Here is a 27,629-nt window from a genome sequence, read left to right on the forward strand (position 1 = left end):
CGTGTAGGGTAAACAAAAGTTCACAGCAGAACTGAGACCCACTTGACCTTTCACAGTTTTGAAGGAAAAGTAATTATTTTACAGTTAAAATTGTGTTCTTAGAATTGATCTGGAATCAGTTGCTGTGTTTTCTTGTTCTTTCTCTCTCAATTCTACTTTCTCCCATGCCTCCCAAATCCCAAGTACTTTTTTAAAAAAGTGTTTGGAAGTACTTGCTCAAAAGTTGTAGTATAAAGTTGTACAGGTAAAACTTACTGTATTTGATCCTATTATGAACTATGTTTATGCAGAAACCAGATAACATCTCAAACAACATGAATACATGAATAGCTCTCCAGTTCATGGGAAACTAATGTGGGCCTCTCTAAAACTAGAGTGCAATTTTTCTATTAAGAAAACTGTTCTTCAGTGAGCTGCTAGATCACCTTTTTCTGCAAGAGTTCAGCGTAGCTTCTAAGTAGTATCAGTTCCTCTGTCAATTTTATTGGCATAATAATAACTCCTTTTCTACTTAAATTGGGGTTATTTTCAATCTCTTCCCTTGCACTGGAATATTTATCTCGCAGTACTGCCAAGTATGTAAGAGCAGTAATCATATTTTCCAGTAACTTGACAGTAGTTGCAGTAGTAGTAGAGTGAAATGCAGATGGTACAAATCTGGTTCTGAAAATTTTCTCTAACCTCTTAGCAGTTGATCAGAGTATGAGATTAGAGTAGATTGCCTACACCAAAAGCACTAATGCCTTTTTCTAATCACTGTCCTTGTAGGTATTTTCAGAGAACTTCTATGTGTCTGCCTACAGCTTGTACCTGTTCCTTTTTTATGGCAATAGAAAGCTATAAATGGGGAAGAAACTGCTATGGGCAGTAGTTTAGGCTGGCCAGGTAGCCAAATGCATGGCATTTTTCCATGTGTGTGATCGACTATCTTTGCCCAAAGTGGCACCTTGCTAGGATCATATTTCTCGGCTTGTTTCCCTGTTAGACTGTATAGGGAAACTGTAATAGGGTATATGGGCAGCAAAGTACTGTCTAGCCAGGAGCAGTCTTGTAAGTCATTGATTTGGGTCAAATCATGTATGTTCTGTAAAGCTGTGCTATCCTAAGGGGTACTGAGTCTCACCAGCCCTCCTGCTATTTTTTATGTCAGCAGGCAATCATACAAGTGATCCTATAACAATAACCCTTTAATGCCTATAATCCTAATAAACAGCTATTCTGTTAATCACCTTGAGTCACGCTTCAGTCATTCTCTATAACTAGTTACTTAATTTTACCCTTTTTGGTAGTCCACAAGAACTAGTATATCATTCACTGTGTGATGGGTTCAAAATGGCCATCCTTCAAAGTGGCATCCTTGAGGAATAATTTCACCTGAATTACTGGAGTTTTCATCTAGTCTGAACATAAACTTATATTTTTGCAGTCTTTTAGCAGTTATTTTCTGTAAAAGAGAAATCTAAGGATTCCAAGGTGTTTCTTTCCTTTTGTCTCTTGCTCACATGTATGAGCTATAGGTAGGCTGACAGAAATTAATTTTCCATTTTTCACTGCTGAGATAATGAATACAAATACAACTGCAGATTCCTCCCAAATACTATTCCCAGACTAACAGTGCTTTATTTAAAATCCTGACATCTTTCCATTCATGTTGTACTTGATAATCAGGTTAAACATTTTGAGTAAAAATTTGTCAGCATATGAAGCAATTTCTTCATGAGGTGGTTGAAAATTAAACAATGGTATATTAAAAAAACAAGTGAATTTAAATGTAGAACTAAGTTGTAGAAGTGGAGGACAAGAGGTGGTAAGAACAGTAGAGGTAATGTACGTGACAAACTTTTAATGTCTAAATATAATGAAATATGACTTCATTGAAGAATGAAGATGTTAATTATACACAGTCTTAAAATTTCTAAAAGAACATTAGAAAATATGTTGTACCATTTGATAGGATATGCAGCTAATATGACACTTCTTAAATGGATGAAGGCATGTTGGAACTTGTGAACAAGTTTGTGCAATAAACAAAATGGGCAGTTACTCAAATGGCAGTCTTCTAAATGACACTGGGGCCAGCTAAATAGGATGCTGTGTTTCCCAGATGGAAACATGGTAATGATGGGAAAGCGGTCTCCTGTGTTCTGTGTGCAAGCAGCAGTTGTACAGTTTTGATTTGTGAGCCAAGGCGGTATGTAACACCCAGCTGTTTTCAGAGCTGGAGAAGTAAATATGCTGGTATTCCTATGGACTGTGTAGGTGCTATTTAAATCCACATCTAAACCAATACTTCTAATACTTCTCCTGCCACTGTTGGACCATAGTAAGTTAGTAAATTTAATTCTTCCTTCTTAAGGCCTATCATGAAGCCCTTTTGCTTCCAGTGTCTTTTGTATGAGCCTCTGTTCTCCCCAAAATTGGTGTTACTGTGTGTTCATAATACATTTTGTGTACCTTTTTCTATCCATTGCAGCTTTTACTTCCATTTACTGGAGGAGAGGAACAGGGAGTGACTCCACTGGTGTGGAATGTGTTTTGAGAAATAAACATCTATAGTTAAGCTCCTATTGTAGCTTTGGGGTACTTTCAAGCAATTTAAATTTCAGTAGGAATGGATGCTTTACTGCTGTGATTCACTCTGATGTTTCTGAGTATCTCCTCAGGTGCCTCTTTCTTACCTGATCATTCTAGTTATTTTCACAGACAGAAAAACAAGATTGTTAGCCTTTTCCAAACATCATAGAGTATCAAAATCTCAGTAGCAACTCTAGCAAATATAAAGACTTTTAAAGGAGCTTCTGGATTAGCATGGTATTTACATTTACATATGTAATTCCCTAACTGCAAATTTCCAAACAGATAAATACACCGTGTTGATGGCAGCATGTACTGCACAAGCTTCAGAGGAGAACATCTTGAACACTGTCGAGCTGCTTTTATCAAGGAATGCTGACCCTAACCTTGCTTGCAGGTAATGAAAACCTCACACCTATGAATACAGTACAGAATTATATTATTATACAGAGATGTGTTTATAGATATAGATCTTGGTGGTGGTTGAGATGAAGTGCACATACTTCTTGTGATTTCACTGATGTTTTTATAAGAAAATATTAGTACCCAGTAACTCATACCTGTTAGTACAGTTGTTAATCTGAGTAAATAAGACTGTGATCAGCTTTATCAGATTTTAAGTATATTCTTCAGCTGAACAAAATAAAAATTAATCTTAATTATTCACTTGACTGAAGTATAAGGGCAAGAAATATGTCCTCTGCCTTTACTAAATCATATTGCTTCTTCTGCATAGGGATGGAAGTCAAATCAATTCATTCTTTATTTAAATTCATATCCTACTTTGGAACATTTTTGTGGATGTCTGGCTATATTCTTTTCACAGAGTGCTTCCTGTGGGAAACAAAATTCTGTAAATAAAATACATTTATTCCACTGCAATGTGGAATAATTTGGATTAAAAGGTTAAGCTCCTTTTAGAAACGAGTAATACAACTTTGTGTCTCAACGGTTTGATGCAGTGCATTGTGAGATGTCTGTAGTTTTTACAGTCTGATGAAATGTTTCATTTTACATCAAAAAGAAATAAATTCTGGACTGACCCCAGGATAAACTGTCTAGCCTCTTCCAAAAAAAAAGTACTGCTTAGGTCAACTAGTTTTTCATCTAACAGCATTTTTTGTACCACACCTCTTTCATCACCTGGGATATACGGACTGAGTAGCTCTCTGGAAAGAATAGAATTGAAAGCCTTTGGTTTTCATGAGTAGAATTCAATTACTCAAGGCCCTGAACCTTGCTATGAGTGCAGTACTGATAGAAAAGGAGGAAACAGAGTTCTGCTGAAGTGCAACTGATGTACTGATGTCTGGTACCAAATTTAAATGCCATTGTTTAATCAGAGAGACTAGAAATTCTTCATGAGAGAAGAGAAAGGTATACACTCTGAAATAATTACATATTGTTGTCAGATACCTGGGTGTTAGAATAAGCATCCTGCTTTAAAAAGTAGAGGACGGCTTTGCATTATTGACTTTGTTTTGGGTGTTGGAAATGGAAGCAAGAGTGCAGAGTTGTAGGTTTGCATTTGGACAGGCCTTTGGCTAAGCTTTGGGGGAAGAGAGTGTGAAAGCTGACACAAAAAGTAGGAATTCTAATTTTTAAATTTTATTTATAAACTTTGGTTCATAAAACAAACTTTGGGTATGTTTTGCATGGTTGATCTTTATATACAAATATTTATTTACTACCTTTTTGTGTCCTTAGACCTTGTGCTAACATGACCTATCCACGCATCTAGCAGATATGGTTTTGGCTTTTTCACTTTTGCAGTAGTAGTCTTTCTCAAATGAAAAGATAAAATGAAAACTGACAATCTGAAATGTCATGTTTTTGCTAAATAAAAGTAGAGACTTGAAAAATCCAGACCTTGTAATCTCAAACCTTTGAGCTGCCTTTATGCTTTTCCGGTATTTGGCATATGTGCATGCCACTCCATTATTGGGTCTGCTCAGACAGCAGCTGCTGTTTCTCATGGACTTCTTGCTCTGTGCTCAGAAATGAGAACGAAACACAATAAAGTGCCTTATGTGATAGTAAGGGATCAAACAGCCCCTCTCTGTGGCACTGCAGTCCCATTCCACCTGTTCCATTAGAGCAAGCAGGATGTTCTGTGGGAGTGATCAAGAACTGTCAGTGAGTTGAGGTTATTGTGAAAGTCCTTCCTGTGTGATCAGGTACAGCTGGTGAAGAACTAAGGTTATCATTAGTCTCATGGTTTTTGTAGTGTGTAAGAACCAGAATGATTCTAGGAAGCTTCTCTTTTGTCCACCAGCCACTGGAATGTGTGTAAAGGCAAAGAAGAGTACTTAAACTTCATGTAAGCAGGGTTTAATGTTTATCCTTTCTCTTTTGCTCCATCAGGGCAACCAGTAGGTTCTTTTATTTCATGTCATCTGGACGTGATACACAGAAACTTTGAGGCAGTGGGTCAAATTTAGTAAGTGTGTGTGGAGTAGGGAAGGACTAGCGGGAAAGACATGTGATTTTTGAAATGCAAAGAAAGGAGGCGAGTTTAGGAATGGATAGGTAGATTGTTTCTTTGCAAGGGGATATGGTTCTGAGCAGAAAGTATTTAGTAGCATAACTTAGGATATTTTTGTAAAATCAAAATTGGAAACTGGATACTGGTGGCTGTAAAAACAGTTTTGTTGATGAGAATGTAGTGTATCAAAGCAGAAGTGCTAAAGGGTTTTGAAAGTCAAACAAGTAGAGTAATGGCTAGGTGAGACAAGGCATTGTAAGACCTGCTCTGAATAGCCTGAATGCTTCATTTAAGTGATTGCTACCTTGAGGTTTGACTTACCTCATGACATACACCTTCCTCTTGCTCCAAAATTAGATACTTTATCCCTTTGGCCTAGAAATCTTTAGGTAGTGTTTTAAAAAACCCCTTTTAACCTGCAATGTTTTCCTGAAGTTATACTAAAGTATGTTCTTCCAATATTACTTGTTATATAGGATTTCCCACTTCATCACTAAATCCCATAATCCAGCAAATGGGCAAATAGGTTATCTTCTGTTGCTGTTAGACAGCTCTATAGAGACCTATAGAGATAGTGAGATATATGGATATCAGTTATTAAGCTGAAGATGGAGATTATAATCTATCTCTATTTCTATAGTAATCTCCATAGGGTAATTCATGTCAGAAGGGATTTCAGGAGGTTTCTAGTCCAACTTCTTTAAAGCTATGTGTGCTGTAAAATTCGGCTGCGTTGCCCTCTGGTCAATGAGATTGGAGAGAAAAAAATGTCTCTGAGCAGCCACATCCACTGACTGGCTGTCCTCCATGGTGAAATGTCTCCTCACATACAGTTTCTGCTTTTGTAGCGTTGATGAACTAAGGTAGAGACTAGTTCTAGAAAATAAGAAATAGAAAATAGAAAGAAATAGAAAGTCTTATTTTCAGTTCTAGACTGATGCAAGTGTTTTTGCTTCATTACCAAGTTACTTTATGTTGTTGACCAGTCTGGTTACTTTTCATTTTGCTTATCTCTCTGTGATTGACCTTTTTCCCCTAGCATAAGGTTGTTTCTAATTTGTAACTTTACTGGATTTCATTCAGTACAATTTTAACTGTTTGCATAACACAAAACATCAACCTTGTATGAATGATCAAAACCAAAGAAAGATGTGCAAAGCCTTAATTCTAGCAGTATTCTCTGGAAGGAGGTAGAAGTTTTAAGGCAGTTGTTTTTAGACATATGAATTTGGGGATCCCTCTAGTGGCTGATGAACTTATTGTTGGGAAGAACAGTCCTCCCATCTGGTATATCCTAGCAAAATAGAGTAATCTTTAGAAAGCAGGTTTTTGACATGGAGCTATACATTACAAGCAATACATAATATTTTTCATTAAAAACTATTGCTCTTTAAAATGCAACAGATTTTAATTAAACAACAGTAGTAAAATATTTTACCTTAAATCTTATTATTTAGTAGCAACCAGAAACTCTACAATCTTTTTCCTCCAATACTGCATTTTTTTTTCCTTAATTCTGCTGTCTTGTTCCACCAAAAAATATGTCAGGCATCTGGAAAGATACTTTGTAAACAGAAGCTTTTGAACAATATTTCATAATGGCTTCATCTTGTAAGCATCTCTGGAAGCATATGATCATGTCTTGGTTTGAGATACTCAGAGGAGAACATTTTGAAATGCATCATCTCATTTAAGTATTCCAACAGTCCCTTCCCACCAATAAGAAATTAATAATAATAGATGAAAGATGAAAGAGAAAAACAGTGGTTTATTAACAAACAGAATGCTGAAAGGCATGGGGAAAAAAAGTACATAACTGCTAGACCTCATACCCCACTGCAACAAAGAGTGACCCATAATGGTAGAAACTATCCGTTCCCAAAATGATCCCAGGACAGAGTGACAAGATGGTGTGAGAGCCCTCCCTGGAAGGCAGGAGCCTCACAGAGCTGTTCCAGCAGCAGACAAAGAACTTCCCCATGGCAAGGCACTGCAGAGTGGGCACAACAGGTGAAACAGCTGGGCTGGAGCCACTCAGTGCATCCTCTCCCCAACTCCATGCAGTCAACAGTGTCTTGGGCTGGAGCAGGGTGGCTCTGCTACACTTCTGCCAGCATGGTGCCCACCTGGTTTTTCAGACAGGAAGCTGCAGAATTCACCCTCAGAGTAGCTCAGATATTGCTCCTGCAGCTTCTCTGAGCCAAGGGGAAAAACCCAAATAGAATTGCCATTACCTGAGCAAAGATGAAGCAGTCAGTGATGCAAATACCACACTGGGAAGAGACCCAAGAATCCTTGCTGGAGAGCTTTGAAAAACCGGCATAAAAGCAACCTCCACACCCACACTCAGACAGACACACGGACAGACACAGACACACGCACGCACACACACAAAGTCCCCTGCTGCAGGTTCTTAAAGATACAGATATTTTGCTTACACTAATTCTACTAGACAGAGTTTTGCATTTATGAACATAGTTGTTGTTTTTAATATTCTTTCTCTTAAGTATTCAGTTGTGATTTACATCTTGCCCTCAATGAAACTGCACATTTTTTCCAAACTTTGGATTGAAATTGTTCTGCGTGTAGAGCACATCACTTGGGCAGCGTATTTTAAAAATATATTTTTTAATGAAAATAGAAGTGTGCCAACTTTTTTTGCATTTTGACATATTTGATTTCACCTGGCACCTTTTCTTTCAGGAAACAAATGACTGCACTGATGTATGCAGCTAGAAAAGGCTATCCTCGGGTTGTTGCTTTTCTTGTTGCTCATGGATCACACATAAATGCCCAAGATGAAAATGGATATACAGTAAGTGATTTATTTTGTGTGTTGTATTTAATGATAAAAAATTTAAAAAATATGTACCCACCAGCTTGTTTCGTAGTACAGCTTTCTGAGAAATATTTCTCAGAATTTTCTCCTTTAGCACTACTTTGAGATCCTCTTGCATTAATTGTCTTTGTTTCCATATTGGGCTGTGTTTAATTGATTGAAAGTGTTGGGGTTTGCTTCATTTGTAAGATTGGTAAAACAAAGTTTTTCTTTGCAGGCATTAATATGGGCAGCACAGCATGGACATAAAAGTGTAATTTTGAAGTTGCTTGAGCTAGGAGCTGACAAAAATCTACAGACCAAGGATGAAAAAACAGCAGCAGACCTAGCAAAAATCAACAAACATTTAGAGGTATTTAATTTCTCTTAGAAATGCAAATTCTGTTTTTTGTGTCAAAAATGTTTTCATTAATCATATAATTTTCTGTAGAAGTATTACTTTAATAACTACATAATAGCAGCTAGTTGAATACTAACGCTGTTACATTTATGTTTATAACAGAATATTTTTTGTTGTATCGTGGCTTTTCATGGTGCTGTAAGGGCTATAGTGTAGTGTTTTGGAAACCTTTTTTCTTTATTCTTTCAGAATCGTTAACTTTAGATGTAGAATTCAAAACAAGGGATTATTTGTGTTTGAAGTGTTGATACGAGAAGTAGAAAATGTGTTTTAACCTATATGCCAAAGTATGTGAGAGAATGCAGAAATCAAACTGATTTGTAGTGTGTAGCTTCTCATTGAGTTTGGAAGTGAAAACGCTAAAGCCAAAAAAGGAGTAGTTGGCAGTGGCCATTTTCAAAGTCCATTTTCTGAAGTAAGGTGTGAAGTAATGTAAATTGGCCATCAGATCATGGAAAGAGCAGCTGCTAATTACCAATATAGAGAGCTACTTAAGACAATGTGTGTTCTCCTAAAATAAATGTTTACTGCTGTTATCAGATGATACATGGCGGATCAGTCAGACCATATTCCTGCGTATTTTGTTTTTTTGAGTTGCTCTTACCAGTGATGTGGCTTTTTACATGGCCTCTTCAAAGATGTATAATTCACTCTTATGAATTGTAATTTACAGCTTCTTACCTCTTTTTTTTTTTTTCCATGCCAGACTCAAGGGCTAGGCAGGAGCAAAAATGATAACTATGCGCAGAGTTGTCAGTGGGAGCTAGCAAGATCTGTGTCTGAGGCTCAGTGATCTGCTAGCTCAGGTTACTGAGAAGGGTTACAAGTGCCTTCTGCCTTTTATAAACAACTTGTTCAGCAGGTTGCAGCCATATAGTCTTATAACATGACTTTCTCTGACATGGAGGGAATACAAGCTTGTCACACTTGAGAGATGGCTCTTGCCTCTTGACCTGAAGTGCTAACTTTCACACAATTGGTGCAGTCTTGCAGATGGTATTGGGCTATTTAACGGTCATGAGCTTCTTCCAGCTTCAGTCTGCTTTCAGGCTGTTGACAACCCAAGGGGCTGTTGTACACATGATGTCTGCAGAAACTGTTTCTGGGAGGGAAAATATTTTTCTTTTGTATTATTCTGGATTTGACTGGGAGTTATTTTTTCTTCCAAACAGCCTGTATGGTGCTTTGTTTTAGGATTGTGACCAAAACAGCGTTGATAACATAGTGTTCTAGCTGTTGCTGAGCCATGTTTGTGCAGAATCAAGGCCATCTTTTTTTCTCACTCTGCTCCCCATCTTTCGCAAGTAGGCTGAGGGCAAGCAAGAGATTTGGAGAGGGAACAGCCCTGGGCTGCTCACTCCAGCTGGCACAAAGGGTATTCCATGCCCTATAACGTCATGCTCAGCAATAAAATTGGAGAGTGGCTTAGCTTTTGGGTTTGTTTTTTTTTTTGTTCCCCTTCACGTATCAAATGTATTATCTCAGCCCATGAAAAGTTTTCTCACTTTTACCCTTCTCATTCTCCCCCATCCTGCTAGCCTTAGTAGGGGCTTATGTGTATAAAACTGGCCAGTCCAGTTTTAAATTCTAGGCAAGTGGTTTCACCATTCTTTTAGCTTTATTGAGGTTCTACTTCTTTTGCTAAATTTTGTTGTAACTATCTCAAAACCCGCACAGAGGCAGTTCAATGTCTGCAATCCATCACCACTGAGTAGTGATGCCTACCAGAAGGCTTCTTCTTTAATCAGTTAAAAGAACCCCTGTCTGTCAGATATAGTTAACTTAGATTGCCAGTTGTAGATTGGTAAATTCTTGTGTTTATATATGCACTGGAAGTGGAAATGTTAAGAGTCATGTGCCTTTTGTTCTTTAGAGAACTTATTGCATAGAATTCTTGTCTACAAGCAGCAAAAATTACTATGTTGGTGTTTGGCTTTTTCTATAGTAGCAGATTTTTTTTTTTTTTTTAGACCGTGTGATAGATACTACTGTGCTCAGTGTTCATTGTTCTGCTGGAATTTGGTTAATTTATAAGTGGTCTTGGTAAACTCTTAGTTTAGTCTTAACTTCTCATTATAGATGTATGCTTTAGAAAAGTGGCAGATGTTCCATGTTCCGTGTAAGTAGCAATTGATTGTAATCTTACTCCCATGTATTTTTTTAATACTTTTGAGTTTTAATAATAATTAATTCATTTTGACTGTTCCAGATATTTAGTTTGCTCTCGTTGGCTGCAAATCACTTGCAAGGAAGATACCATAACACAGCTGAGCAAAAGACTATCTGCAAATTTCAGACATCTGTTTCTGACCACAGTGTTGGGTAAATACACTTGTAGTGTAATTTTAGCTTATAAGCATTCCTAAAATATTGTATTTTTTCATATCAATGATAAATCTGTTCTGATACATAATGTGTCTTGTTTGGAATGCTGCCAAGAGTCCACAATAAGTATATTAATGTACTATCAATTTTTTGAGATTGCAAAGTTCCTTGGCAGTATAAACAAAGAGCATGCTCTAGATTTTTCTTACCTCTCATTTAGTGTAAAGTGTAGGAGATCCAGGGTGCAATGTCACTTCAGTTCATTTCAGCTCTGTTAAATTTGTATGCTCCCCTGTTGCATACTTCCTGTTCTGTGCTTATCTTCATTTGATGTTAAATTTTGATGCTTTCACTGAATGCTTTTGTTCAGCTTCATTGCCACCAAGAGCTATGCCCTTTTATTTTTTCTTTACTCAGTTGGAGAGTCAAAATTAAGTTTGAACATTAGTTAAGCTCTGGAAGTTTTGGCAGAGTGTGCCCCTGACCCTGAGGCTTGAAGGTGTCCTATGCCTGAAATCAGCATATGCTTCAGCAACTTCAGAGATTTCTGATATGATTTTGTACAAGAACTTGGCTAAGAAGTCTTCAAAAAACCATCTGCTTGCATCCTTTTAGCTTGAGCTGTGTGGTCTTAAAAAAAGACAGCATGCAGTGCCCATAGTCTGTTCTGATTGGTCAGATTGCCCCTGCTCAGCCAGTCCTGCTGAATTTGGAATAAAGTTTTGTAGCATTAAGCTGATGGGAGCTCACAGGGTAGCAGTTCACAGTGAGGTAGTCTCAGACAGAGTACTTCAGGTAAAGCCTCATCAGATTCTCTTTTTAGAATCCTAGAATCATTTAGATTGGAAAACACCTCCCCAGAGGCCTATTCTTGACCAAACACCACCATGTCAACTAAATCTTAATACTAAGCACCATGTCCAGTCATTTCTTGAACTCTTCGAGGGATGGTGACTCAACCACCTCCCTGGGCAGTGAGTTCCAATACTTGACCACCCTTTCAGTGAAGAAATTCCTTCTGATGTCCTGCCTGACCCTCCCTTGTGTCAGCTCTTGTTTTGTTGCTAGTTGCCTGGGAGAACAAGCCAACCCCCCCACCTGGATACAGCTTCCTTTCAGGTATTTGTAGAGTGATGAGGTCTCTCCTGAGCCTCCTTTTCCCCATGCTAAAGAACCCCAGCTCCCTCAGCCCACTCCTCATACAACTCACTTTCTAGACCCTTCACCACTTCCATTGCCCTTCTCTGGACACACTTCAGCCCCTCAATTTCTTTCTTGTAGTCAGGGGCCCAGAACTGGGCACAGAACTTGAGGTGTGGCCTCACCAGTGCTGGGTGGAGGGGGACAATCTCTTCCCTAGTCTTTCTGGCCACACAATTTCTGATCCAAGCCAGGATGTTATTGGTCTTCTTGGACACCTGGGCACACGTTGGCTTATATTTAGCTGTCAGTGAGCACCGCAAGGTCATTTTCTGCTGGGCTGCCTTCCAGACACTCTTCCCCCAGCCTGTAGGACTGCATGGGGTTGGTATGGCCGAAGGGCAGCACACAACACTTTGCCTTATACAGTTGGTCTTTGCCCATTGATCCAGCCTGTCCAGATCCCTCTGCAGAGCCTTGTAACCCTCCAGCAGATCAGCATTCTCACCCTGCTTGGTGTCATGTGTGAACTTACTCAGGGTACCCCCGATCTCCTCATCCTGATCATTGATAAACTATTAAACAGGACTGGCTCCAACAGGGAGCCCTGGGAAATACTGCCAGTGACTGGCCACCAATGGATGTAACTCTATTGGCCACCACTCTCTGGGCCTGGACATGCAGCCAGTTTCTAACCCAGTGGGCTGCCAGCTTCTCCAGGAGAATGCTCTTGAAGACAGTATTGGAAGCTTCACTGAAGCCCAGATAGACAACAATCCACAACCTTTCTCACATCTGCTAGGTGGGTCACCTTGTCTAAAAAGGAGGTAATGTTGGTCTAGCAGGACTCATCTCTCCTAAACCCATGCTGGCTGGGCCCGATTCCCTGGCTGCCCTGTATGTGCCATGTGATCGCACTGAAGATGCTCCTTCAGTCTTTGAGGGGAAGAAGAGGCAGACCTTCATTTCAGGGCCTACACCAAGACAAAACAAAGTATGTCATAACTAAGGATTTTGGCAAAAGATTTATTGTAGCCAATACAGTAGTCCTTTCAGGATTTTTTAGAATTTGCTTTTCCATTTAATTCTTAACATTACAGTTCATCTGATTGTTGAAAGCTGTTTTGTTATTTTTCCTCTTATACTTTTATATCCCTTGGTAGAGTAGGGAAAGAAAATTGATATTTTATATTTGTTTATAAATGTTAAACTCTGAACTTACAGTTCAGTGTTAACTACTTCCTCAGTTTACCTTCTGAACAGTAGTCTTCAGACAAATTTCTTGATGGAGTAATTTCCACTGTTTTTAATTACACACAGTCCTGTTTTCTTGAGAACCTCTTTTGGCTTAACTGGAACAGGAAGGGTACCAGTTGAGGACTGAGTCCAGTTAGTAAGAAGATTATGTTCATAGTTGTCTTCCTTAACCCCACTTCCACATTTTTCAGGCTTTTGTGACCCAACTTGTTACTTAAAATTACCTTTATGTATGAAAGCCATCCCCCTTTGGTCTCAATTCAACTTACTAGACAGAAAAGACATCTAAAAATTTTGGATAGATTAAGTTGTATGTTTGTAGGGTACTTCTGTCATCAGCAGGTGTGTGCAACTTCAGGTTCCTCCCAAGTGCTATGTCTGGGGAGCTTTTCTGTAACATTTTGTTATGGATGTAGTTTTTTTTTTTTTTTTTAATAATTTCCGCTGTTTCTAACTTCAATCTTGTTAATTATCTTTACAGTTCCTATTCAACTTTTCATGACATGGAAGTGTTTTTACATGGTCTTGGTCTAGAACACATGGGAGAATTATTGCAGGTAATTTTGTGGTATATTTGCTACCTGTGAAGTAACTCATGAAAGTAAAATGCACATACTGCATTAAAAAAAAAGTTATGTTACCATTAATATATTCAAATAAATTCCTTAAACAGATTTTTTTTTTAATTTAGTCCACTGCAGTGGACTAAATTGGTTTTCTTGATTACATGCATTTGTCACAACATTGGATCTTTCTAAACTAGACAGATCTTTCATTGCTTCAATAATGATGTTTAGTAGCTGGTTTTGTTCCTGAAAACTGAAGTAAAACAGGGAAGAAAATCAAGTTTGAAACTGTTTTATTCTGAAATTCTTTTTGATGGCAGAAACCCTTTTGTTTTATACAGGAACAAGATATAGGTTTAAGACAACTTCTGACCATGCAAAAAGATGACTTAATACAGGTCAGTTTACTACTTTAGAATATAATTTAATTTTGTCCTCTTTTTTTTAAGTGTTTTTAATGTCTTCTCATTATAAATGTCTAACTTTGCAAGAATTCTTTCAACATCTTCTTCAACTTCTTGAATTTTAATGTGAATATAGACAGGCTTTTTATGAAGTATGTAATTTCACAGATCAATAAGTGATCAGGGATAAGCAGGAAATAGTTCTAGTTTAAATGTTAGTTGTTACCATTCTTAGTTTTTAATTGTGATTTCTCTGAAGGGAAGTCAGTGCTAGGATAAGCAGTAGTAATACTAAACAACTACTTTAGATGTAGTCCTCCTTTATGAGGTGGTAAAATTTTGGTGGAGAAAGAAGAGCTCTCTTAGATTTCAATTGCTTAAATTGTAGAATCTTATCCAACCCCAAAAAAGGAAAGAAGATTTTGTTTCTTACAGTTTACTGCAGCTGGGAAGGTTGATCTTTTGCTGTTTGCAAAGGTTGGTCTTCTGACTAAATGAAGCATTATTACAAGGCTTCAGTTCTCAGCTGAGATGTGGTGGTTGCTTTTATTTATTCTTGCTGTAATTATTCCTCTGGGAAGTGAAAGGACCTTCTGTGCTTACTGGAGGATGCTATAATAAAATCCACTTACAGGAGCCTCATTGGAACAACATGAGTGCTTCAGGCTGCAGGATTCTTCTCAGCACTCTGTACTGAGGAACTTTGGAATCTCTGGTCTGGGATTCCAAAGACACTTTGTAAAAACAGCTTCTTCAAGCTGCTCCCTGTACCGGAGCTAGCCATGTCCCTAGTGTCGGCTTTTTTTCTCCTAAGCCTGGTACCAGGGAGGTGTGTGTTCTGGTATCTGGATCCAACATTGTATTCCTTTAGAGTGGATATCAACAAGGATTGATTTGCTTGATGTTTCGTCTTGTAACTGAGTAGTTAATTTTTCTGACAGAACTTGCAAGTAATTCTGTATTCTCAGAGAATGTTCATATAGGGAGCTTTGTCAATGAAGAGACTTTCAAGAGTTCATCTGGGGCAAAATATTGTAAGACATGTCAGTGTGTTTTGATGTTACTGCTTTTCTGAGGCCTCAGGATCATTGGACGGCATCCTGATGTCTTGGGATTTTTAGAACTCTAAAGCCCCTGTTGATAGTAGTTTTGTCCTTTAAGGAGATTTTTGTGGATTTCCTCTCATTACTGTGTGAACTGCTGTGTTGGGCATGATTGCATTAAACTGTAAATCTGTCAGATTGTATGGTCGTACTGATCACTTGCTTTGGTATTATAGTTACTGCTTGTTTTTGTCCAGGGAACGTGGGGGAAAGAGGAGAGAATTGTGGACTTTAGTGAACGGCTAAGCTTTGTGGTTCCCTCTCTAAAGAGGTGGAATTTTACTCAAAGTCGAAGCTTCTGTTTCAATGTTCGAAATTGTTTGAGACTTGCTATTATAAAAGCAAAAAACTGAAGTAACTACAGAGATCAGCTACTTCTACACAGGAAGATATCTGTAAGAATTTAATTGCTTTGTCTGTTAACTTTGCAACAGCAGGAAATAGTTCCTGAAAAATAAGTTATGCTTTGTGCATGGACATAAATTAATTAGTGAGTCTTCTGTTGAGAAGTTAAAAAATAGCATAACACTCCTGGCTTATCAGCTCTTCATAAGTTATCCAAAATTCTTTATGCAGTCTTGTTTCAGAGCTCTGCTAACGGTTTCTCCCAATGCTGCTGATAGAAGAAATCTAATCTGTTTCCTTGTAACTTCATAGTTGAAAGTTTTTACTGTGATGGCAGACTTTCAGCTAACAGCCAGCTGTTTTAAAGAGCCTGGATCTTATTACTACAAAGATTAATGATGACCTTTGATGGATGCCTCTGAACCAAGCTGCTTTGTATCCAGAGAACTGGGAGAAATCCTGCCATTAACATGATAAGCTTTCCTCCATCAAACAATATAGGAAGATATTTTCTCTGTAAATACCTTTATCTGAATTCTACAACAGAGCCTAAACAATGAGTCTTTCAAGCTGAAATCCTTGCATTCCTTAAGCTTATAAACTGTTCTGTTCTGGAAAAAAATGTGTTCAATATACTGGGACATGTCTTTTTAACATTTGGAGGTATTTTTCTGCGCTACTTATGACACATTTTTTTTATTTTGTTTTAAGCAATTTTCTGATAAGATAGCAACAGAAGTAATTTAGCTTCTGGATGCATTTAGGAGTAAAACAGATTCTTTCTCACATTTCATTTAATTTAGAATAAGAGAAATTGACATCTTGTTTTGGATTTGAGACTGTGTAATGAAAAGTTGACACATCAAAATTCAAAATATAATCCAGAACTTTACATAATTGGATAATTAATTATCTGGTCTATGTGCTTCTATATCACAGTTCCAGGACTCATTCCTCTGCCCCCACTCCCTGAAACAAGCATTTAATATTTGACAGAAACGTGTCAGATCATTAAAATTAGTGGTTACTTGGGCAAAGTGGCATTGTTGTAAGAGTTTGTGCATAGCTTCACTGGTTTTATCTGTGCAGTATATCATCTTTCATGTGCTGAGGCCACCTTATTTGCCTTTTGTCACATTCCTTCTGGAGTCAACTTGGGGCTTGGATTTTGAAGGGCTGCCTTGTATGTATTTAAGCAAAGAATAAAATAGATGTTCCTAGAGTTGATCTGGCTAAAATTGAGAGTGCATGTAGTCTGTTTTACAGATACAAGCAAATCATTGTGCAGCAGTTGCACATTCTTAAACATGGCCACTTCACAATAATACTTGCATAATTTGGACTGCAGAACACAAGTGAACCAACATCAACTTAAAAAATTCACTTATCCATCAAGAAGGGCTTATTGCACTGTGGTTGTTCCATGCATTCATTACTGCATGAACAGTCTGGTTCTGTGTCACTTCATGTTCTTGCAGAGATGAGCTAGAAATTGGGAAGTAGCTTGGATTGATCTATCAACCTTCCCTCTCTAAGTTCTGCACCTCTTACCACTAAATGCAGAATCAGTGTGGTGGTAGAAGGCTTTATTTATTGTGACATTTATTACATTCTTTACTTCCTGACAAATATTTTCAAGATGCAGTAGTGCTCAGTGATCCATTTGGAGAAGAACAAAATGGTGTTTTATTTCCAGGGAAACATGGTGCATCTTCCTGATATGCTGGTCAGAAAGCTGCATCCTGATTTGCTGGTTTCAGGAATGAGAAGGTGGAGTCAAAAGCAAAGGCAGTCTTCACAATAGTTCCTACTTCAAGCAAGATATTTTAACTCCTCAAGAATAACTGCTGTTGTAGAAATCTGCTTACTTATTTGTGACAAAATGACTGCTGTGATGCTTTGTAAGCTGTAAGGAAATATTAGTTCATACCAGATAGGGCTCTACAAGGCAAGCCTGAAATCTAATGAATTGAGCAATCTTACAGCTCAACACAAATGGAGCAGATTATTCATACAAAAGTCAGATCCTTCTATCTTAAGGCTGCTAGTGATATTTGCTAAAAAGACTTCAGTACAATTCTTTCAAGGACCCATGGAAACCTATTAAAAAGTTCAAAAGTTCTTGACACCTGTAGTTAAATTCCCAATTAATCTTGTTGGGATTTTTCATTACTGTAGAACTTACTTGTCTATAAACTTAACACAGTTTTGATATGTTTATGGGCTCACAAGTGTACCTTTAATTATTTTTTAGCTCTGCTTGGTGGTGAACCTGGAGGACAGTTTTATGCAGTCACAATGAACAATGACTGTTATAACATTGGGTCTCAGAAAAAAGCAAGTCTTTCCCTAGGCACAGTCTCTTCCCTAGAACGTCAATCTGATGTGGGTTATCAGCTGTTCATTCAAAAGTCTTTCTGACAGAAATCTGGGAGACTGCAAACACTAACATCTTCCAGATTTCTGAGGGTGTAGAAGGTAACTTCAAGTCCACAGAATATTAGTGAGGGTCCCATATAGTTTAGGTTTGGAGACTGAGATCCTTGCAGTCTCAAATGCAGGAGTGGTCTACTCCTGTTGAGTCAGGTACTGACTGGTGCCTTAGGAGCAAAGTCAAGAGATTTTTCACTTGTGTAGGAGAGCATGTTAGGGCTGTTAACTCCAGAAGTCCTGTGTTGCACAGCAACCTGTTAGATGAGCAAGAGAAATACTGAATGTGTCACAGAAGCATTTATTTTTTTAAACAATGAACTATTCTTTTTCACTAAGTGTTCTGCAAGAAAACTCTTAGTCTAGGATTTAAATATGACGTAAAATTTAATCTGAGATGCCTGATGGATAGCACAACTGCCAGTGTTTTCTGCTCCAGGCATCACTTGGAAAATCTGTTGCATAGTATGTATCTTTTCTGTTTTCCTTCCCTTAAAAAGATGTCTTCCTCTAAAATTCTCCATTTGATGCTGATTTGATAATTTCCACTCTTCTTTCTGAGTTAATGCTTTATCACCGTCATGATGATTTGTTATCTTGCTGTCAGAGATGACTCAGATCATTCTGAAATGGAAAGCCTAACATCCTAACAAGACAGGGGTACTTAGGCAAGCTGCTATTGTTTTTTTTTAACAAACCCTAAACAGATTATCTGAGTATCCTGTGCAGTTTCAGTTCAGCAGTTCCTCATCGCTTGTCATTTTGTTCTGCATAACTGAATATTTTCTGTGGTTTTATTTTTTCCTTTGTCACTTATATACATTGTAGCTGGTTGCAATAATTTAAAAATAATTTCTTTTAAATCTTAATATTTAGAAGCTAGTGAAATGTGTTACTGTATTGTTATGTCTAGTAAGTTTAAAAGTAAATCATATTTAGAATTACTCTTTAAATTTAGATTGGCATTACAAATCCTGGAGATCAGCAGAAACTCCTAGATGCTATTAATGATCTGCAAGTGGAAGAAAAAAAATTTGAAGACATCTCTCAAATTATGAAGCTGGAATTGAGGTATTAACAGTATATCTAAGGAAATGGAAGTGAAATGTTAACAATTTAAGGTGACCATGTTATTTTCTGTGGCTCAAAGGTAAAATTGTCTCACCTTACCTTTAATGCCTAGCATTCATGAGAATATGCAATTTAGTAGATTATGAGATCTGGTGATGGGTGTGTTTTGCACAAAATTGGAAGCTTAGACAAGGTAGGCTCTGTTAGTCTTCCAGTCAAATCTGTCTGGTTTTAAGATGCAATAAAAAAAAAAAGGTGGGAGGGAGAGATGCATATAAGTTCTGCATAGGCCCTTAGTTTTCAACTCATAAAATAATATCTTGTACGTATGTATCCTAAGTCAAAATGCTACTTCTGTTAGATTCTAGATTTTTTCATTGTTTTTCTCTTCTATTGGAAGCTTAACTGGCTTCTAAAATATATCTTTTTTTTTATCTTACTATTTAAGCAAGTTTAGATGCTATTTTCCTTATAATAGATTATATATATCAGTAGGTTTATAAGGAGAATTTTTTTCAGAAAGTGTTACTCTTTCAGACTCCCATTCCAACTTGGTATTTTTTCCCATTATAGAATTAAGGCATCATCTCTGCAACACCTCTCATACTTCTAGTATAGTCTTTTGCAGTACCGTAGAAGCCAGGCCTGAGCTGAGAGGTGTGTTCCTTATCAATCTTATTAAACTTAATAAGTTCCTTAAGCACTGCTAGAGCACTCCACATCCAGCACAGAATGAAGTATATAGTAAGTACAAGGGACTCTTAAGATTTCTAAAATCTCTTATCCTTTATGTGTAAGTAATTTTTTTTTTCTTGGAAGACACACCTAGACCTCAGTTTAAATTCCATGCTCACATCTTTCCTCTTCCTAGTTCTCCAACTTATAGAAGTACAGCTAGTAAAAATGGGTTAGCCAGTAAAGGTTCAGTTCCTCTTTGAAGTGTGTGTATTTCTCTCTTGACTAGTGATGGGACAGCTGTGCTGGTACTCTCACAGATAGATATCCTTTCCCTCTTCAAAATACTGGGGGAGAGCTGTCTGTACTACTTGAATGCTGTAAGGCTAGAGCCCCTGTTAGTTATGCTTGGCTTCAAATTCAATCTGTTCATGTCTCTGTGCTTTGGGAGAAACTGAATTGCTCTGACACATTAGCAGTCAAGTCACAATGTGATCCTGCCATGGTGTTGTCTTTAGAGTCCCAGTTCCATGGAGACTGTCCAGTATGTATTCCACTACCAACCAATCATTCAAACACTAATTGCTCTCAGTGCTGGTGCTCTGCTGGTATCTTTATCCATTATCTGTGGATATCTTATCTTTATCTGTGTTTATGAAAAAGAGACTTTGTGGCCTGCTTGAGGAACATTTTTGCATCATAATGCGAAGTTTGAGCTGTCAAACTCGGGACTTGGGAGACGTGCAAGGCATTTGAGGAAGCTCTTGAACAGCCAAGATGGGCTGCAAGAGCAGAGAGTTTGTGTCCTGATAGAGGACTTTGATGTTTCTTCTGGCCTGTGAGGAGGTTTCATTCAGAGACCACTCAGAGATAAGGAATTGTCTGAATATTCACACTGGGCAAGAGTTGTGGGCAACGGCTCAATGTCCAGATGAGGACTAGTAACAAGTGACACTCCTCAGGGGTTGGTGTTGGGACTGGTACTGTTTAACATCTCTGCTGGAAACATGGAGACTGGGATTGAGTACACCCTCAGTATGTGTACCAATGACACAGAGCTGTGTGGTGTGTTGGAGGGAAGGGATACCACCCAGGGCAGATCTTGACATCCTTGAGTGGTAGGTGCATGAAATTCAGCCAGGCCAAGTCTTCAGTGTCCTGGGTCAGGGCAATCCCAAGCACAAGTACTGGCTGGACAGAGAGTGGATTGAGAGCAGCCCGGAGGAGATGGACTTGGAAGTGTTGGTTGACAAGAATTACAGAAACAGAATATCATGAGTTAAAAGGGACCCACAAGGATCATCAAATGCAGCTCCTGGAAGAAGCTCTACATGACACAACAAATGTGCACTTGCAGCTGGAGTGGCCAGCAGGTTGAGAGGGATTCTCCCTGTCTAGTTGCTCTCATGATACTCCGCCTGGACTTGCAACCAGCTCCAAGACCCCCGTCATAAGAAGGACATCAGCCTGGAGGGAGTTCAGGAGAAGGCCACAAACAGGCTGAGAGACTTGGGGGTATTCAGCCTAGAGGAGAGAGGACCTAGAAGGGGTCTGCCAGAGAACTGGAGAAAGGCTTTTTACAAGGGCATGTAGCAATAGGACAAGGGGGAATGGCTTCAGACTTGATGGAGGGCAGGTTTAGATGAGATGTACTAAAGAAATTCTCTGCTGTGAAGGTAGTGAGATATTAGAATAAGTTGCCCAGAAAAGCTGTGGATGTCCCGTTCCTCGAAGTGTTCAAGGCCGTTTTGGATGGGACTTTGAGCAAGCTGGTCTAGTAAAATGTGTCCCATTCTATGGCAGAGGGATTGGAATTAAGTTGTCTGTAAGGTCCCTTCCAACCCAGATATTCTATGGTTCTGTAATTCTCCATCAAAACAACTGTGTACTTTCAGAAGAGAATCCTGCAAATGTGTACATGTGCTGCAGTACTGAAGAACTAAACTTCCAGCATGCAGGGGGATATAAACCAGTATGATACAGATACGCCATAAATGCTTTAACAGCGACTGAGCCATTTGTATTAAAATAGAAGCTTTGCTGCTGAGCTGAGGTGGTGGACCAGGGATCTGTTGGGTGCCTTTGGAAATGGATGTTGACTCTTCAGAAAGCAAAAATCAGTTACAGTTTAAGGGGGCTTTTACCAGTTTAAGCTTTAGGCATTTTTGTGTTAAAGTGTATGCTTTTTTCAGATTGTTCCACAGTAGTGTTTAGTGCATACATTCAAGCAGAGCAGCTTAAAAATCTAAACAGAGGGAGTAAATAGACAAATAGAAAAAAATGATCCATTCACTTTGTGTGGCCAAATACAGTGAAATACCCATGCAGTATCTGGTGCAGTCTCACAGACCAGTGCCATATGTTATTCCTAGTATAGTTTGGGTTTGGATCATATGTAATTCTCAAAACCAGAAAATAATTGATTAATTAAAGATTGAAGTACACAAATTATGACAACACTTCAGTTATGGCAAACACTGCATAGTTTTCTAGAAAATTGCCTGACATGTATTCTAGGCATCTGACCTTTAGACTAAAATCTTAGACTATGTTTACATGCTATTATATAAAGATTTTACTTCCCACTTGTTCAAAGTCATTCTGTGAGAAGGAGAATCAGTCATTAAGTCATAGAAAAACTAACATAGTAGAAAATCTTGAACTGATTGATTATAAACTTACAGAGTGTCCATGCCATGTAGCCACTGATGTTTTGACAGCCATTAATTCTTTTTTAAAGTGATTATTTTTTGAAAACATTATTTCCATTCTAAATATAAGAACATGTCACCACAACAGGTATAAAATTCTATTAAATGGGGAGTTTTTTAAGAACTATGGTGTAGTGAAGTAGTATAATAGAATAAATGTTTTTCTTTTTTTCCCCTCCCTAATTCAAGCCTATGACATACTTTGTATTTGCCAAGAATCCTTCCAGAATTCCAAAAGATAATTTCCTTTGTAATGAAACACAAGAGATGCCAACTAAAAGGTTATCTAAGTAGAATAAAGTATTTATGATTATGGCTTGACTATAGTGTTGTGGGAGTTCTTAGACTATCTCCAGATGGTTAATATTTGGGCTCGTAACCTGAAATACTCAGTTCAGTTACATTGTTTTGAAACAAGCAAATGTTTATTTTACATAAACAAGCTAATAAGCTTTTGTACTTCTCCATCTTCATGAAAACCATGTCCAGTACTGGTTTTAAACCTCCAGCATACCTATTAATGTTTCTTTCTATTTCTGTGTTAAATGTTAAAGTCTTAGCAGTATAGCACTATTGCAAATCACAGATGTCCTGAGCGGTGGCAGAAATTTTGCTCACTAATGATCCTGTGCCCAAAGTTGAAGGAAAGCACTCTATGGCACTTAATGGCCTAAATTCCATCTCCATTTGGATACACGCACTGCATTGGTGTGTAGTTTAGTTTAGCTGTTTGACAAATTTTGTGGGTATCTTTTTGACCTCAGAAGAAACAAGCAAGTGGTGTATGTTGCATTTAGGTATATGTCTGCATTTAATAGCTGATTGCCTAGGGAATGGAGGAATGTTGCAGTCTGAGTTAGTTTATTCAGATACTATGGCTCTGCAGAACAAGAAGTTCTGCAGTAGGAGCTTGTAATTGTCTCTTGTTTTGGCCCTGCCTGTTATTGACCCAAATATCTTAGAGTTAGCAGAAACTTTCCTACTGGTGATACAGATGCTTCTCAGGAGTTTCACAGCTTGAGAGCTCACTCAGTAAAAGCAATTGGATGATCTTGTTCCTTGCCCTCTTTCCCTCTTCCTGGTGAACAGCAACGAATTTCTGGCTGGCACCATGACTTATGACTAAAATTCTCTGACATTCCAGTAAAGTTGAGTCAGTGTCATGTGGAAGCTCTAGAAACTTAAAGCTGAAAATAATCTGTTAATTTTTTCTATCCTTCTCTCCACTTTTTGGAGACATGGGTCAAACTAGTTTTGAGAGTTGCCTTACTGCTTGTGTTTGAGCACCAAGTAAAATTTTTCTTTTAAATAGATAACATCAGATATTTTAGTCTCAGAGGTATAGGTTTCCAGATCCAAGGGCCAAGCCAGTATTACTGAATTCTTATTTTGTTCAACTCTGTTGGAGACTATGTCACCCTAAACTTAGTCATTTCAGTCCTAGCTCCAAAGTACAGACTAGATTTTTTCCCTCACATCTACCTCAAAAATGTAAGCTGCTGGTCAGAAATATTGTCATTCAAAAATAAGGCAGGGGAGGGAGGGGATGGGACCAAACAAGGGGAAAAAACCCCAATAACTTGCTAAGATGTTAAATGTGTCTCACACCTACTTACTTTTAATATGATACTGGGTTTTTTTATATGTTATGAAACTGCATGTCTAACTCACTAGCCAGTGTTGAAAATTCGTGTGTGATACTCAGCTTGCAAGAAGTTACAGCATTTAACAAATAACAAAATATTTTATTTTTCTAGTGAAGACGAATTTCTCAAGTTTCTTCAGAAGTTGAATAGAGAGTGTAGTAAGCTGATCATTCCTGTGCAGAAAATGAATAACCATTTCGTCAAAAATTCTCACAAGGTATTCAACCAAATGAAAGATTGATTTAGAGTGCATTATTCCACCTTGTAAAATAAAACTATGAATATTCATCAACCATCTTGGTTGTTACATAGTTATAGAAAGTTGTCCAGTGCTCTTTCTTCAAAAGATACTTCTTAAAAATAATATATTTCAAAGAGTTAGGCCTTACAACTACATGAGATAAATTTGTTTCTTCATGTTTCTACTGATAGGAGAGTCAGGATAACAGAAGTTTCCAACAAAGGCTGCTAGGGAGTAGTAGCTTATTGTACATAAATCATACAATTACAACCCAGCATAAATGCAGTTATAATCTTTTCTGATGCTGTCTTTTGTGATATACATGAACTGTAGAATACTAAATTAAAATATATAATTATGTAATTATGGCAAACAACTGTAATTATTAACAGATGGTACTGCAGTGGGCATCAACTGGATGTTATGTTGAAGTCTGCAAAGATGTGATTTGCAATGTTAAAAAGTTGGGAGAAGAAGTTGGCAAACTGAACGACCTCATGGTGGAGGTGGGTGTGTGTGAGTGAGGCTGTTAAATACTGTGTACAAGTTTCTGATACAACCTCAAATGTGACATATGTCAGGGAAATGTTTCATACCTTGGTCTGCCAAAGACTGTTTAGCCTTAGCTTGGACATTGCATCGATCTCTCCCCCTTCCACTTTTTCATGGACAGAAAGACAAATAATCTAAATATTCCACGGAAGTGTGGAGAATCTCCAAAAGAAAGCATAATCTCCTTTTTTCTTTCTGCTGCATGAAGGAATTAATTGGAATGTATCCCTGTACTCTTGGACAACCACTGTGGCATAGAGGCCATGCTGAATACTTACACTCTTACTTTTTAATTAAGGAATCTTTTGTTTGGAATTATTGACTCACAAGGAAGATACTAAGGTTTTATGGATTGAATGGGAGGCATCCCAGATAACTCTGCAGAGTGACAAAAGAAGAGGGTGGGAGAGGTCAAGGCTAGATGTTAGCACCACATCAGTCATTCTCAAGCCAACACAGTGACACTCTCTTGTCAGATGGGGTCATTTTAAGTAATAGGCTGGTAAAATGAACGGCCGCTGGGGTAGGGTAAATGGAGCATCAGTGTCAGAAAGGAATCTGTTGCTGAATGAAGCCATGTGGAACTCAGACCTTGAGTATAATGCTACTAATGCAATTTCCTGTAGTTTAAGTAAATTTAATGTAATGTAACAGCCTTCTCCCAATAAATCACTTAACACCAAATATATTAAGAGGTAGCAACTGTGGCAAATGACTTATTAGCTATTTATTCCTTCTTTTGCATATGTAATCATCAATTGTGATATATTTGCCTCCTATATATGCAGAGCAGTTATAAGGGCTGGGAGGGTTCCAAGTTTTTGTTAGCTGTCAAGATGAAGCACAGTGTCTTTGTATCCTGTGTGAAGCAGCCTTCTAATTACTTCAAGAAAGAAAATCCTTCTTTTTAAAATCCTGCTGTGTTTTATGAATTTCACTTATGAAGTCTATAATACAAGACATTTTTGTGCTACTTAATTTATGATGGAGCACTTTTGAATGTAGAGCACCCAAGCGTTTATTGTGAACCTGTGAATCTAAGTGACACAGTTTAACCTCCTACATAAAATGTTTGTATAAATTCCCTTGAAATTTCAGAGTGTTTGCTGAGCTTAGTCATCACAAGACTGTGCCAGCAGTAAATGTCTTAGCATATAATTTTTGAAAGTATGGTAAATGAGACAGCCAAACATTGTAAACTAAGGTAGGAAATCAGAACCTAACCCTGCTGTCCTTTATGATACGGCTCCACTCAGGTTCAACATGTATCTGAGAAGGCACTTGTTAGGTACATGTATCTGAAAAGGCACTTGTTAGGTTCTTTCCCAATCTCCCTTTAATTTTGAGTAAGTCTAATTCATTACCTATTTAACTTTCTTTTTAAATAAACGGGGTTTTTTTAGTAATTAAATGGCAGAAGTTCTAGTTGAAACATTTGACATTCAGGGTTCAATTGTTGTATTATTAGATTTTTGTGCCATCTAATAATAGCAGTGATTTACTCCTCAGTAAGTTTGTAAATGAACAGTTTGTTTTTCTTATATATGTTACAGAATAATTGAACATCAGATAAGATGAAAGTTTACACACATTTATTTCAAATTAAGTAGGACAGAGACAGAAAGAAGTAATATCAGTCCTAGATGTATGCAGATTCTTACAACTGGGTACTTTATAATCTACTTAAGAAGCTTTCACACTAACTTTTTTTTTCCCCCTGTATTTTTTTACATGGATTTAACATCTGTCTCAGTATGAAGAAGAGAATAAACCTAACCAAGTGAAACTTCCAGAAAAAGCAGCCATCTTGGAAAAAAGATTTGTAAAAATAGGAGTGGTAACATTGCTTGGATTTGGTTTTTTCTTATGTGTAATTAAATTAGTAGCAAAGAGAACACGAATTTAAGTTTAGTGCTGTTTGTCATCATATCTGTAGTAATTGTGTCTAGTATGTACTTTGATCTAAAAATAAAGTTATTAAAAATTAAAGCAGTTACTTGAGTGTCTTAGGGTTTTGTTTTGAAATTCATTGTTGGTACAAAATGTAGGTCTAAAATCTTACCAAAGCCGCTTTTCATTTTTTGGCATAAAACTGTGATTATTGCTTACTAATTACTAGTTATGTTTTTTATTTTTACGAGTTCAGAGGTGAATATAAGCAAATTCTAATTATATATCACATATTTGTATTTAAAATTATAATGCCGATGTGTTTTGGGGGTTGGCAGGTTTAAAATATTTTAAGTATCACTTTCAGTTTTATGTTGATAAAGATCTTTCTCTTGCAGAGAGAAACATGTATTTTTTTATTTTCAGTATCAAGAGAATTGTGGAGATTTTGTTGAATTTTGTCTAAAAAGTCATTTCCCATTGAACTGTGATACTTCAATTATGCCTGAAATCTGCTTCCTTAGGGATACTCACCTCTATTAGGAGTTTCATCACATCTATTAAAAGGATTATAGTAATACTTTGCTGTAAGAATGCAGACAACTTAAAAGGTGTAGCAGCTTGGTTTTTCTTGGTCTGGTCTTTTGCTACAAATTTTTTCTTAATATTTTCTCCACTTAAAAAGGTGTTTGTAATCCCACAGTGAAACATTTGTAACTGGTTTTGATCTGCTTACTAAACCAGGTATGTTGGGAAAAAAAGAAGTTAGTGTAAGTGAATTCAAACTAGTTATATTTTTGCAGGTTCCAGCAAACATTTGTAAAAATGCTGAATATTTTGGAAGGAAAATTTTTCTTTCAAAATGAAACAAAAGAGTACAAAAAAACATAAACCTCGATGGATGTGTGAAACTTGGTCTCTGAGTTTTCAGAATGTTGTCTAGAGTCTTAACCTCTAGTATTCCCCCTAGAGAAT

At 37.5% G+C, this 27,629-nt stretch overlaps 1 protein-coding gene across 1 annotated transcript in view; it reads left to right on the forward strand.

Annotated features, from left to right (window-relative positions):
• ASZ1 (ankyrin repeat, SAM and basic leucine zipper domain containing 1) overlaps positions 1 to 26,670 on the forward strand; it is a 33,673-nt gene extending 7,003 nt beyond the window's left edge. The window contains exons 4-13 of the mRNA XM_030238397.1: positions 2,860 to 2,971; positions 7,763 to 7,874; positions 8,116 to 8,250; positions 10,508 to 10,620; positions 13,502 to 13,577; positions 13,928 to 13,984; positions 18,827 to 18,939; positions 24,083 to 24,188; positions 24,605 to 24,718; positions 26,518 to 26,670. Of these exons, the coding sequence (XP_030094257.1) occupies positions 2,860 to 2,971; positions 7,763 to 7,874; positions 8,116 to 8,250; positions 10,508 to 10,620; positions 13,502 to 13,577; positions 13,928 to 13,984; positions 18,827 to 18,939; positions 24,083 to 24,188; positions 24,605 to 24,718; positions 26,518 to 26,670 (1,091 nt within the window). The remainder of the gene's footprint in view (positions 1 to 2,859; positions 2,972 to 7,762; positions 7,875 to 8,115; positions 8,251 to 10,507; positions 10,621 to 13,501; positions 13,578 to 13,927; positions 13,985 to 18,826; positions 18,940 to 24,082; positions 24,189 to 24,604; positions 24,719 to 26,517) is intronic.
• Positions 26,671 to 27,629: the final 959 nt, after the last annotated feature.

This window comes from Serinus canaria, chromosome 1A (genome assembly GCF_022539315.1).
Source record: "Serinus canaria isolate serCan28SL12 chromosome 1A, serCan2020, whole genome shotgun sequence".
Lineage (NCBI taxonomy): Eukaryota > Metazoa > Chordata > Aves > Passeriformes > Fringillidae > Serinus > Serinus canaria.